This window comes from Enhydra lutris, unplaced genomic scaffold, assembly GCF_002288905.1.
Source record: "Enhydra lutris kenyoni isolate GAN:26980312 unplaced genomic scaffold, ASM228890v2 scaffoldscaffold109, whole genome shotgun sequence".
Classification (NCBI taxonomy): Eukaryota; Metazoa; Chordata; class Mammalia; order Carnivora; family Mustelidae; genus Enhydra; species Enhydra lutris.
Genome location: NW_019154193.1, coordinates 853507 through 867742, shown reverse-complemented (window position 1 = coordinate 867742; position 14236 = coordinate 853507). Strand labels below are relative to the sequence as shown.

The following is a 14236-nucleotide window of genomic DNA, read 5'->3' as shown; positions in this document are numbered from 1 at the left end:
GTATCTTTTTGAGATTCTGCTTTCCGTTATTTGGGAATATATCTAGAAGTGGGCTTACCACCTGTGATAACCCTATTTTGGGGGGGGGGCGGGTTTGAGGAACTGCCATACTGTTTTCCAGAGTGTGTGCACCATTTTACATTCGCAGCAATAGTACACCAGCGTTCCAGTTTCTCCACATCCTCACCAACACTTGTCATTTTGTTGTGGTTGTTGTTGTTGTGTAGAATAGCCATACTGGTGGGTTGGATGTGCGTATCTCATTGTGGTTGTCATTTCCACTTCCCTAACGATTAGTCCTGTGGAGCCCCTTTTCATGTCCTTGCTGCCCATGTGTGTATCTTCTTTGGAGAAATGTCTATTCAAGTTCTTCATCCATTTCAAATCATGTTTGCTTTCGTTGAGTTGTTGGGAGTTCTTTATACATCCTGGGTATCAACCCTTTCTTTGTCTGCTCAGGCTGCCATAACCAAATACCAGAGACTCAGTGGCTTAAACAACAGATGTTTATTTCTCACAGTTCTGGGGGCTGGGAAGTCCAAGACCAGGGCGCTGGCTGATTGAGTTCTTTCTGAGGGGTCTTTCCGGGCTCATAGATGGCTGCCTTCTCACTTGGTCCTCGTAAGATCTCTCTTTGATTCCAAGCCCACCAAACGTGTCAAATTAGGATCCCGCCCTCATTTATGACCCCATTTAATTTTAATTTGTCTCCTAAAAGCCCTGTCTCCAAATACGATAACATTGGGGGCTAGGGTTTCAGCATATGAATATGGGGGTGTGGAGGACATCGTTCAGTCCACAGCAGACCCCCTTTCAAGATAAATGATTTGCAGGTATCTTCTCCCATTCCATGAAGTTTTGTTTTATTTTGTTTTGTTTTTTGCTCTGTTGATTGTGTCCTTTGATGCACAAAGGTTTTTAATTTTGACGTAGTCCGATTTATCTATTTTCTTCTTTGGTTGCCTGTGCTTTCGGTGTCATATCAAACAGCCCATTGTCAAATCCAACGTCACAAAGGTTTTCCCCTGTGTTTTCTTCTAAGCGTTTTACAACTTTAATGCTTGCATTTAGGTCTTTGATCTGCTTTTGAGCTAACTTTTGTTTATGGCGCAAGATAAGCCTCCAAATTCGTTCTTTTGAATGTGGATAGCCAGTTTTCCCAGCACCATTTGTTGAAAAGACTGCCTGCCCTTCCCTACTGAATGGTCCTGGCACTGCATTACAGTTTTTATTCTTAGTTACCCTTCGATAGCTCTTTTAAAACTATTTCTACAGAAAGAGCTCTTGGAAGTATTTTATTTCCATCTCCTTTTCTCCTGCCTTGGCTCATGCACTTTAAATGCTTTGATGTGAAGCCACATTATAGGTAAGGAAATAACTACTAATTAGTGGCCATCCACTGCTTGGGATGTTGCCTTCTTGGTTCAGCTTTGGAGACAGCAGGATGGCCTGGGGCAGTGATTCTGAGCTCTTGCCCATCTCAATATAGCTCCCAGATTACAGCCTCTTTCTCGGGTCTGATTTTATATTCAGTGACCCAACTCCTCAGTTCCTTATCCCAGATCACACCCTAGATGCTATGGAGCTCTGCCTTGTGGCAACATCTCATCATTGCTACAAGTTCTTCCTCCATTTTTGACATGGGTTGTTTATTTTTTTCAGGTTTGAGATGGTGTGGTTAGCGATGTACAGATGTTATTTTCTGTTTAGATTTTGTTTTATCACTTCCTGGTACTTGTTTCCTTTAAATGACTTCTGCTGATGAGATAAATTATACTTTGCCATTTTTCTTCTGAGACCGCATGGAGATCTATTCTTTTCCTTATTTACCAGGAAGGGATCTAAGGCGAATGGGATGAGCTCTCATCTCCAGACCACAGGAAATAATAAATTTGGAAGAGTTTCCTGTGGCCTCCAGCTGAAGTCTGGGATTCCCTCGGCTGTTCCCAAAACAGATTCTCGGCATTAACAATTCTGTGTTGGATGGGAAATGAACCAGGTGCCCGACTAAGAACCAGCACCCAAGGACTCTTCTTCTTCCTCTAGAACTGTCTCTCAACCTTGACTGCTGACATTATGGGCCAGACCCTTCTTCATTGTCGGGGCCGCCCTTTGGCTTGTAGGATGTCCAGCAGCATCTCCAGGTCTACCCAGTAGCACACCCCAAGTTGTGACAACCAGCACTGTCTCCATATGCTGCCAAAGGCCCCGGGTGGCAGAACCACCCACCTCAGTTTGCAACCTCCTGTGGACGAGGTCAAGAGCAAAGTCAGCACATGCTCTGAAAAGCTCAAGCTAGATATTTTCAGCCTGTTGTTCACTTGTGTTCTGTTTCCTGCCGAGTCCCCTGGTGATTGAACTATGTGAACATTCATATTTTGTTAGTTCTCAGACTTGAATGCCTTAGCTTTCCGCTTCCTGGAGCTTATTGTGCTTGTAGTCAGGACCTCAGTGGCCCTCCCACTCCCAGACGCTCGTTATTTCACGATCGGCCAGAATGGGTTCCCTGTCGCCCTTGTGTTCTCTTGCCTTAAAAAGGTCATCGATCTGAGGCTCTCAAACAACCGTTCCAGCACAGGTTCCAAGGGCAGCATGAAGGAGCTGAGGAACGTGTTTCGAGGGAGCGGGAGGCCTGTGCATGGGCTCTGACGTTCCCCCAGGACCAGACACCTAATCGTATTCCTAAAATAGCTGTTACCACTTCCCTCCCTTCGCCCCTCCCTCCTTCTCTCTCCTGTTTCTTTTCTAACTTAATGCCATGTAATTTATGAGTTACGGTTTAAGTATAAGTCTCACTCTCTTCTGTAAAGGAAAGAAGCTTGGTAAGAGAATAAAATGTTTGGAAAATTTAAAGAAAAGACCCCGCGAAGGCTCTCTTCCCAGCCCTGCAGGAGTGGGCTCCTAGATCTAATTATAATGCCTTCATCAGCTTGATCCTTTGAGATGGGTTAGAAGGGTTTGCAGAAATCAGGGAATTAACAATGGAAATCTTAAAAACAAAGAAAATTCCCTGTACTTGGCCAGAGCCCATCTATTTATTTATTTAATGTTACTAACTCACATCCATAAGGAGGTTACTCTTCACCCAGAATTCACACCTGTGTTCTCAGCAGCTAGGCTGTATTAAGATTGGGGCTGATTCTCAGGATGGGTCAGCTCTCAGCGTTCATTATCCTCTCTACTCTGCCTCTTCCATGTTTTCGCAAGAAAACAGGCTGCTCTGTGTACAGGAGGAGCCCTTTCCTTTAATCTGGTGTGTCTGGCTCCTGCCCCCGAAATTGGTTTAATGGGTCCATTGCTGTGTACTGTTAAGATAATAAAGCGGGACTGCCCTCCGCTGAACACAATGGACAGTTTGTGTGGGGAAGGCAGCTACCATTGGCTGAGTGCCTTTTATGTGCCTGGCCCTCGGTATCCATGTTTTCTTTCCATCTGTGCTACCTGCACTTTATTGGGTGAAGATGTGGAGAATCAGGGTGTTGGGAAAGCATGCCCGTGTTCACGCAGCAAACAGTGATGCTGGGTTTGGACCAGGAGCATTGGATCCAGAAGCTTAGATGATTCACGGAGGCCATATCCATCCCTGGTGTGTAAGGGCCAATGACAGCTGGGTTTGAATCCTGGCTCTGTCATAAATTCTGTTGATTTGGGCAAGTCACTTAACCCTCCTGAGCCAGAGTTTCCCCATCTGCAAAGTGGGGGTGATACTTAACTTGCCTCCCAGGGTTACGGCGAGGGTTTGCCCATGAAGAGCACTTGGCAGAGCCTCGCCAGGCTCAGAGTGGCACAGAGTGGTTGCCCTTACACACAGCACATTTCCGTAACAAACTGGTTCCCTGTGTCAAGAAGTAGGGTGCATGAAAGTCTGCAGAAATCTGGGATTGGGGCCTTGGGCACCCGCTCCGCTTCCGGCAGGAAGCCTTCCTGTGGGTGGGCACAGGGCAGGACCCAAGCTGGCCAAGCATTGCCGATGGATGGCTCTGAGCCTAAATCTTTCCAGTCTGTTCCAGAAGAGCGCAGGGCAAGGGAAAAAAGCAGTCTCCAGACAACTTGGAGAATGCTAGAAGACACTGGTCCAGGCTGGAGGTGAGGGCTGGGGTGAAGTTTAGTAACATCCTAAGCCATGAGAAGGGAGAGCAGGGCGCAAAGCTAGCATTGGGTCTGACTGGAGCGTTTTCCTCATATACCAGCTCTCATCATCTCATCCGTCCCTGGGCAGCTGCACTGATCCTGAAGAACCCAGTACAGCTCCAGGGGTCCCATCCCAGGCACTCTCCCTACCTATAGGGTTCTCTTCCGGGTACCCATGAATAGGACATCAGTTATCTCATTTCCGTATATTTTGAATTCGGAAAGAAGGTGGCATTTGAAGGGAAGAATCTGGCTGGTGGACGGGTCCAAAATAGAAGGCTTTGTCTGGGAAAAATGATGGGGAAAAAAGAGTGAAGGGAGCCAAGAAAGGATAGAATGGCCAACAGGAGGGGTCCGGATGAGACACGGTCTCCAGCTACATCCATTTGGAAATAATTTGATTGGGTTCAGAAGGTTCTAGGAGGGATAAAGAAAGGAGGGATGATGCAAGGGAAGAAACCCTGAGAATTTTGCCTCAGAGCAAATAACTCATCAGTCTTTGAAAACCAGCTAAACATTTTCCAGGTGCACTGCCCAGAAAGATGGCCAGATTTGTTGCCAGAGATTAAGAGAGTTTAGATCTTGAGTTTTGACCAAGAATCACCTTGGTCTAGGGCAGAATCACCTTATGCCTTCATAAAGTAAGCCCTGGCATAGTCCTCTCAAACGAGTTGTAATAACATACAGGGATGCCTTGATGAAACAGAATTTTTGATTCATCTTCCTAAAGACGGGCTGACGTGTTACAGGCTGACTCTGTAGTAACTGATTAAAGGAATCAGTCATGCTCTTCAAGAATTACTCAGGCTATGTCAGCTCGTTTCTGTTGTGGGAATCCCAGTAAAATGAATTACTGTGTCGTCGTCAACCTAGGCATGCTCTCAACGTTGCCATGGAAACCAGCATTAAGACTGGCGGGTCAAGAAAGCAAAGAAAAATAATTGGTGCTAAACATCGATAAAATATACCAGAAGTACAACAGAATGAAAAAAAAAATCATCACGATGCCCGGCACCAAGCTGAGACTAATTAGGCTCAGCACTAAATCATAAAACTAAAATCACGGAGGCGTTTTCTCAGAGACACTGGAGAGAAAGCTGGGCAAAGTCTTTATAAATACGTATCGTCACCTGTAGCCACGTTTGCACAGCTGCGGGCACAGCAGCGATGGGCTCCCGGTGATTCTTGGACACATGCCATCCCCAGAGACTTGCTGGAAGCAGGAAGAGGCATTGGCTGGTCCCTGCTGAGAAGCACTGTCCATGGAAATGGTGTCTTGCAGCTGGGACCAGGGAGAGGTTAACAGCCTGAGCTAGGCTGCACTGGTGGCCTATTGTTTTTCCGATAGGTAACTAGTGCGGTCTGCTTGGATGTTGGGAGGCGCGGGAGAGGGGGCCCAGAGCTGCTTGGCACCAGCTAGGATCCCTCCCTCGAGGACAGTTTGTGAGACCTCCAGGTTTTAGGAGCATAGCCGCTGGAATCAGCTGTCTGTCCCCTACTGGTGTTTTTTAAAGTGCATTTTTCCTGTTTGTTTCTTTGCTGCATTACCTGGGGTTGTGGTATTCTGTCACACCTTGGTCATTGCAATACACGAAGAAGGCTGGGGCAGGGCTGGAGAAAGCATTTCCCTTCTGTGCGGTTGCACAACTGATAGAAGGAACGGGCTCTGAGGGGCTCCTGGATGGCTCAGTCGGTTAAGCAGCTGCCTTTGGCTCAGGTAGTCCTAGGATCGAGTCCCGCATGGGGCTCCTTGCTCAGCGGGGAGCCTGCTTCTCCCTCTCCCTCTGCCTACTACTCTGCCTACTTGTGCTCTCTCTCTCTCTGTCAAATAAATAAATAAGATCTTTTAAAAAAAAAAAAGAAAGAAAGAAAGGAAATGGGCTCTAAGAGGTTGGGAGATGGAGGCTGCTGCTCACTCAGGAATGAGAGCCCTGACAGCTGATGGCAAGCTTTGGGTGGTCTTCCACACCTCCGTCTGCAGGCGCTCTCCCCCCTGGGCCTTTAACTGCAGCCTGGTCCTTAGCACGAATTTCTTTCATACAGCAGTTTAGACCGGGGGGAACTCTACTGTACAGTGTCAGGTTGGGCCAATCAAATACACTCCGTTCATTTTCAAATGGTCCCCATTTTTGCTGTTTTGCTGGAAAGAAGGAAAAGGCTGTGCTTCCGGGAAATCCAATTTTCAAGTAATTCATTTAGATCCATTTTATAATTCCGTGGGTTGTGCCCTTGTCAACCCCAAAGCTGCAAGTCTTAAGGACACAGAATGTCTTGACTCAAGCGGCCCCATTTTAAGGGGACAGGTATTTAGCCCACGGACCTAAAGTATAAGAGCAGAGCATAATAATATGTATTCTGCCGTATACTAATAACAGTAATAAGCTGAACAAAGAGCTTACATTTTGCTGAAAAGCAATGTGAGAGCATCAATGAAATCACGTGTAGGTTTCACTAGTTCGGTAAAAGCCATCGTGGAGCTGTGCAAAAGAGGCTTCCCTCGAAGATGTCAGCTCCGGAGGTAATATTCACCGTCTGCCCAAGGAGAAACCCTCGATCTGATAACCGTGGGAACGTGGAGATTGGGGAGGGTTCCGAGATGTGGCTCTGCATGTTCAAGTTGTGGACACACGTTTCTCTTTCCCGTCTCGTGCAGGAAGACGGACTCACCAGGACAAACATGAGGAGCGCAGCCAAGCCCTGGAATCCGGTCCTCAAAGCAGGCAGCCATGGGACAGACCGGGCTCGGCCCCTCCCAGCGGCGCCCTCCGGCATGAAGAGTTCCAAATCTTCCACCTCGCTGGCGTTTGAGTCCCGGCTCAGCAAGGTACAGACCCAAATGCCCCCACGTGGCCCCTGGGGAGCCCCGGGCAGGAGGACTAAAAAGGGCGGTAAGCGAGACTAGTGGCCTGTCAAGGTCAGGAAGGAGGCTACCTGGAGGGTCCCATGAGAACCAGCCCATCCTCACCCAAAGGAGCAGAGCAAAGGGTGGAGGGGAGCAGGGGGGCTCCGGGCTTGAGAAAGGAAATGTGCAACGTGTTTAACAAAGAAACTAAGATTCCCCTGCCCTGAATGATGTGGACTCCCTGGTTGGAGTTTTGCCCCCAGCACCCTAGCCGATGGGGGTCAGGACCACCAGGGATCTCCTCCGTCCTGATCATGGAGTTGTCAATTCTCCATCTCATCTCACTTGCCCATCAGTAGCCTTAACTTAATCGATTACGCCCTCCGTGTGGGAAAGCCTTCTCTTGGTTTCCTCCTCCCTCCCCGGTGGCCCCGCAGGGTATCCCCTGCTGGCTCCTGCTTATCCTCTGGGTTTCTAATGTCAGGTGGGCCCAGGGTGCAGTTTCAGGGGGAGGGGTCTCATCTCTCTTCTAGCTGCTGTGTCAGCCCCAAAGCCTCCCTTACCGTCTTGAGATGCGATTCAGAAATCGTATCACCTGCCGACAAGCGTACTCTTGAAAAATCAATACAACATCCTAACTATAAGAGAAAATAAGAGCCAATTCGTGTTTAATTAAGTAATCTGTGTTTGCATTTGCATGTGCTTGAGCGTGACCACTGACAGACCCATGGTGCTCCTTAGAGCACCGAGGATGGGGCAGCTGTGTACGAAGTACGTTGTTTTTCTCCGTAAAACCAAGGGATGCTCGAGGCTCAGATAATGATGAAAAGGTGCTTCCCCTCTGTGAATGTCTGCAGAATGTGTGAGAACTCTGTGGGATATGGGACCACGTTTGTGCAACCTTGCCACAGGTGTTGTAGGGCGTCTGGGTTCCCCATACTCCCACCCATTAAACACAAGCAGCACCTCTAATCAGGGGGGTGACTAAACATGCCCCTCCCCCGCAATTTCCAACATGATCCCTGAGTGAGGGTCAGCACTGGCTGCGTCGAGAACAGTTGCTCTAGTGTTAGCGGCTGTTCCCGTGAATTTTAATACACGGGGACACTTGAACATGGGTTTGAGCGGCAAGTCCACTTAGGTGCCGATCTTCTATAGAGCAGTCCTGTAAGGGTATTTTCTCTCCTGATTTTCCTATCGTTTTCTTCTCTCTAGCTCACTTTCCTATAGGAACACAGTATGTAATATGTGTCACATACAAACGAGGTATTAATTGACTGTCTATGTTACCTGTAAGGCTTCTGGTCAGTAGTAGGTTATGAATAAAGTTTTGGGGGAGTCCGTAGTCATACCTGGGTTTTTGACTGCGTGGGTCTTGTCACCCCTATGTTGTTCAAGGGTCGACTGTATATGGGGGTGACATACGAATTTGCATCTCCACCCAGGAGCCCTCCAGCTGCTTTTGTGACATCCCCACTTAGATGTCTAAAAGGCACCCAGAGGGGCGCTTGAGGGGCTCAGTCGGTTAACCGTCTGACTCTTGGTTTCAGCTCAGATCATGATCTTGGGGTCATGAGATCGGGCCTCCTGTCGAGCTCTGTCCTCAGCATGGAGTCTGCTTGAGAGTCTCTCCTCTGCCCCTCCCCCACTCACGTGTGTGCTTTCTTTCTAAAATAATCTTAAAAAAAAAAAAAAAATCAATCAAAGGCAGCTAGAATGTAACAAGTCTAAAACAGACATCCTTCCCTTCCCTCTCACGCCCCCCTGAATCTTCCCCTTTGAGTCATTTCATCTTCTCAGCAGCTCAGGCCCACGCCACGCCACCGCCTTGGGCCCTGCTTTTCTCACATGCCACAGGCCATCAGCAAAACGCCATCATTTCTGCCTTCCAAATCGATGTCAGCTTCAGCCAATGGCCACCGCCTGGCTCCCTTGGGACCCCCAGGCTCTTGCCGCCACCTTCCTTGCATGGCCTTCCTGAAGCATCCCCGTCCTTTTTGTCTTTGCACCCCACCTTCCCTTCTCAGCAGAAGCCAGAGTGGTCCTCTCAGCACGTATGTGCCATCACATCTCCACTGAGAAGCCCCTCGGGGCTCCCCATTTCGCTCAGGGTGAAAAGCAAAGTCCTTGATAAAGCCGGGGACGCCCTGGAGATCCCATCGCCTCTCAGATGTCTTTGCCGTCCCCCCTGCCCTGTTCCCCTGGGCTCCAGCCACATGCTCTCCTGGTGCCCAGTGGCATTGCCCCTCCATGAGCTAGACGCACCCCTGCAGCAGCCGGTTTGCGGCTCCTCTGCCTGGAGCATTCCTCTTCCCCCTACCCCTGCTCCTCTGCCAGTTCTTCTTTAGTCTATACTCAAATGTCACCTTGTCAGAAGTCATCGCTGGTCACTCAATGGAAAGTGCCCCGTGGGCCCCCACGCACCCTCCTCGCCCTCCACTTTCTGGCTGTGAGACTCAGGCAAGCTACGTACTGTCCTGAGCTCTGAGATGAAGGTAATACCTTATTTAACTCAAGGAGTAAATGAGCACAAAGTGCCCTACATACAATTTTGTTTATCATTCCATTATGCTGGACTTGCCCATTATTTCCATGGTTTTTATTTTTATTATCTTTCACCTGTAGCACATTTGGGAGACTTTTTTGTTTTTTTTTAATTTTTTAAAAATTTTATTTATTTGACAGAGAGAGAGCATGAAGCAGGCTCCCCACAGAGCAGAGAGCCTGACATGGGGCTTGATCCCAGGACCTCAGGATCATGACATGAGCCAAAGGCTGATGCTTAACCAACGGAGCCACCCGGGCACCCCAAGGAGACATTTATAATATAGATTTTAAATTAATATATACTTAAGACCCTTAGAGCTTCTGGATCTATCAAAATGTTTTTGAAAGCAGTGTTTAATAAAAAAAGGTCTGAAGCTCAGGCAGGTTTCCTAAGGACAATGAAATGTTGGCTGCTTCTGCCCCTGACAGGTAAATGTTTTTGGAAACTTGTCCCATGGGGAAAATGTCAGGGGAAAAGCAAACATCCATGTTGCCATCTTGATGCTTGGGGTCTCCCAGTCTTACTCTATAAAAGAGAAAGCATTTGAGAGAAGGGGTAGCAGAAGGAGCCGTACCGAGTCTGTGCCTCTCTGGCCCTCGGCATGTTTCTGCGTTTTGACCAGTCTCCCCTTCCTGCCTCTCGCCACGCGTAAAGGATTTGTGTCCCCCCGTCGTTTACTGTGGAAATGGCAAGCACCAGAGACGTTGAATGACTGTGACACCCATACGCCAGCTACCTGGACGCTACAGTTGCCATCTTTACCATATTTGCTTTATAGTAAGTGGACACATATGGCATGGATATATTTGAACTAGTCACAAATAGGAAAACGAGGGGTGAGGGGCCAGGAGCCCAGATGGCCTGGAGGATGTCGCTGTGGGTCTTCCATGGGCTGCTCAAGCCCAGCACGGGAACAGAAAGCCCTGGGGTGCTCAGATGCAGACAGGCCACTTCGTTCTGGCGATTAATAAGGTCCACGTCTATGAGTCAGGACCCCCTTCATTGCAAATAGCAAAGCAATGGCTTAAGGACCTTCAGCAGAAAAGAAATGGGTTGAGCTTATCTGAGGTTCCCATGTCACTGAGGGTAGAACAAAGGGCCAAGTCTGCCACTCAGAGAGGCCAGGACCAGGGACTGGAACACACCAGAACTCTTTCTCTGTCACCCATCTCTGCTCACTTCTGCCCCCACTGCTCCTGTCTCCTGCTAACCTCTGGTCTCCTTTGGCTTGTGTTACAAAGCATGGCTGCCAGCATGCCCATGCCCCCAACATCCCTTGGAAGACCTGACTGCTTTGCTTACTTCTGATTACTTCCTTTGGTTTCGTCTGATTTGTCTTAAAAAAAAAAAAAAAAATCAGGGGCGCCTGTGTGGCTCAGTGGGTTAAAGCCTCTGCCTTCGGCTCAGGTCATGATTCCAGGGTCCTGGGATTGAGCCCCGCATCGGGCTCTCTGCTCAGCAGGGAGCCTTCCTCCTCTCTGCCTATCTGCCTGCCGCTCTGCCTACTCGTGATCTCTGTCTGTCAAATAAATAAATAAAATCTTTTAAAAAAAAATCAAACAACAAGCAAAAAACTCGGAAAAGTCTCTGCTTGGCTAGGCATGAGACATATACTGCCCCTGACCAATCCCCTGTGGGTAGGGTGGCTGGGGCTCCCTGCCCTTGGAAAGCAGGGACTTGTAGTTTAAGCATGTTCTGTGTGAGGCTTGGGGACCCAGCTAGTCTTATGTAATCATTCTCCAGAAGTGCTCCCCACCTGTGCTGCCTCAAACAGTAGCCACCAGCCACGTGTGGCAGTTGAACCCCTGAAATGTCAGAATTAAGTGTGCTTTAAGTGTGAAATACACACTGAGTGTGACGAGTCAGTGCCAAAAAATATATAAAATGCCTTATTAATATGTTTTACACTAACTGATAATATTTTTGAATGTGCTAAGAAAATATGTTCTTTTTTTTAAAAAGATTTTATTTATTTGACAGAGATACATAGCGAGAGAGGAAACACAAGCATGGGGAGTGGGAGAAGGAGAAGCAGGCTCCCCAATGAGCAGGGAGCCCGATGTGGGATTGATCCCAAGACCCTGGGATCATGACCAGAGCTGAAGGCAGACACTTAACGACTGAGCCACCCAGGCGCCCCTAAGAAAATATATTCTTAACATTAATTTTACCTTTCATCTCACTTTGTTAATGTGGCCCCTAGCCATACATGGCTGGTGTTATATTTCCACCAACAGTTCTGTGCTAAACCGTTGGTTCTCAGAGTGTGGTCCCCAGGTCAGCAGCGGCAGCAGCAGCACCAACCGGGAACTTGTTAGAAATGCAGATTCTCGGGTCTTGCTCCAGACCTTGGAAATCTGAAACTTGGGGATGGCAGGGGAGGGGAGGCAGATTGGAGGCTGGGGTGTAGGCAACTGTCTGCATTTTAACAAACCCTCTGAGGATCCTCAATCCCCCGAGATTGAGAGCCGGTGCTCTGACCAGAACATGTTTTCTGCCTTTGAAGATGGAATTAGGATAGGTGTGATTTTAGAAAGCTTCAGATTCCACTCCTGCCCCATCTTTGTGGAATCGAGAGGAATTTCTTAGCTACATTAATCTGTGAGCTATTTAAACTTTTTCCCCTTTGTAAGCTTTCCTGTGCGGGTGCTCGGCAGCTTAAATATCAGTGAACGCATTCTTGAAAATGCTTATTAAACATATCAAAGTAACACCCGAAGTGCAAACCTGCCCAGTGATCTTCTGTAACAAACCAGAAATCTCAGCGCCTTCAGTGACCAGCCAACGAAGCCCAAAGCGCAGGCATGAATAGAGACAGAACAAGAATTACTGGGCCTCCATAGCTCTGTGTGCCTGACGTTGATGTCACGGCCAAAACAGCGTGACAGAGGAAGAGGTTTGCTGCAGAGGAAAAGGACCAGCTTTTAGTGTGTGTGTGCCGCCTTCTGGGGGGAGCCTCTGAGCAGTAAATCTTTCTCAGATGGGATTCCTTGTGGAAGGTGCCCCCCTCTAAATGCCTTACTGCCTCCCAAGGCTGCATGGGAAGGAGATAGCCTGCTGCTGGCCGGTAGCACATCTGGGGTGTCCTTCTGCCTGGAAGGGGCAGGTCACATCTCTTTATAACAGAGTGGGACCACGAAGGGGCAGGTCTCCACTGCTTGCTGACTCCGGTCCTCTGTGGCTTCTGCCTGTCATCTCACCAAGGACTGTGTTTTTAGGGAAAGGCGGGGTGGGAGGAGCAAGGTCGCCCCCATGGGTCCCACCCCCCAAGGGGCGGAGCCTGGAGGTGGGTGGAGGCTGTGGGTGGGACCGCAGAAGGCAATTTCAGTTAGGGGAGGGTGGGGAGGGCTGAGTAGGGGAAGCGGGAGGGGGTGGGAGCAGCGGGGTTCCTGGGGAGTTGTACTCTTATTTTTGGATTCCCCCCATTCTGGTTTGCAGACGGAGCCTTTGCTCTCCTGGCCTTTGGCGGTGGAGTTTAATTATTCCAAACTCTGCATCAGACTTAACAGATTTTAGTCCTGTCCCAGAATCAGAGAGAGGTCAGCGGAACCAAGTGCTTATCATTTGCATTGCTGCCTTAAAAATTTCCCTTAACTGCAATGATTTCTCTTTTTCATTTGAGGTGGTGTACAGGGAATTTTCAAAATCTAAAATCAGAACTGGGGTCACTTGGGTGGCTCAGTCGGTTGAGCGGCTGCCTTCGGCTGAGGTCATGATCCCAGGGTCCCAGGATTGAACCTCGAGTTGGGCTCCCTGCTCAGCGGGGAATCTGCTTCTCCCTCTCCCTGCTGCTTCCCCTACTTGTGCTCTCTCTATCTCTCTGTCAAATAAATAAATAAAAATCTTTACTTAAAAAAAAAAAGTAATCAGAACTGATTTTCTCTGGGGACCCAGGGAGGCATCTGGGCATACTTCTAGGCAGAGCGAGTAAAGTTTTTGTTTGTTTGTTTGTTTTGTTTTGTTTTGGGGTTTTTTTGTTTGTTTTTTCTATTGAGAAAAAGTTGCTGACATCATGAACTATTGTGCTTTAGTACTAAACACATATTTCACTGGTGACCTGACAGATAATTTGAGAGGCTGGAGAAATTGGGAGCAGGAACCCTTGTTACTCTGAGAGAGGACATAGAGAAACCGTGATGGGGCACCTGGAGGCAGGGCAATCCAGTGACTTCCGCCACAACCCAAGTGCTGTTTAGTCCTGTTGTTAAACTAGGGCTCTGTGCTATGCACCAGAAAATATGGTTCTGCTCACTTCTGGTGACTGGAAGTGCATGCAAATCATCCATTTAATATTAACTCTTTGTTTTTAAATGTCTAAAGACATTGACCAATATTTCTAAGCTAATATGAAGACTTTTGCCGTCTTCCTTCCTTTAGAAAGTATGCTATGGGGAGTTCCTATTTCATGAGTAAAGTCTCACTGCGGGATGATGGAGGTGGATGGTGGTGATGGTTGCACAACCATGTGAATGTATTTTTTTTTTTTTTTAAGATTTTATTTATTTAGGGGCGCCTGGGTGGCTCAGTGGGTTAAAGCCTCTGCCTTTGGCTCAGGTCATGATCCCAGGGTCCTGGGATCGAGCCCCACATCGGGCTCTCTGCTCAGCGGGGAGCCTGCCTCCTCCTCTCTCTCTGCCTGTCTCTCTACCTACTTGTGATCTCTGTCAAATGAATAAAAAAAAAAAAAAAATCTTTAAAAAAAAAAAAAAAAATTT

At 48.2% G+C, this 14236-nt stretch overlaps 1 protein-coding gene across 2 annotated transcripts in view; it reads left to right on the top strand.

Annotated features, from left to right (window-relative positions):
- The first annotated feature begins 6789 nt into the window (after positions 1 to 6789).
- Positions 6790 to 14236, top strand: part of LOC111139475 (sperm antigen with calponin homology and coiled-coil domains 1) — a 195031-nt gene continuing 187584 nt past the window's right edge. The window contains exon 1 of one of the 2 annotated variants that reach the window (XM_022491743.1): positions 6790 to 6955. In XM_022491743.1, coding sequence (XP_022347451.1) covers positions 6809 to 6955 — 147 coding nt within the window. In that variant the 5' untranslated portion in view covers positions 6790 to 6808. The remainder of the gene's footprint in view (positions 6956 to 14236) is intronic. The other variant, XM_022491742.1, reaches the window with a different exon arrangement.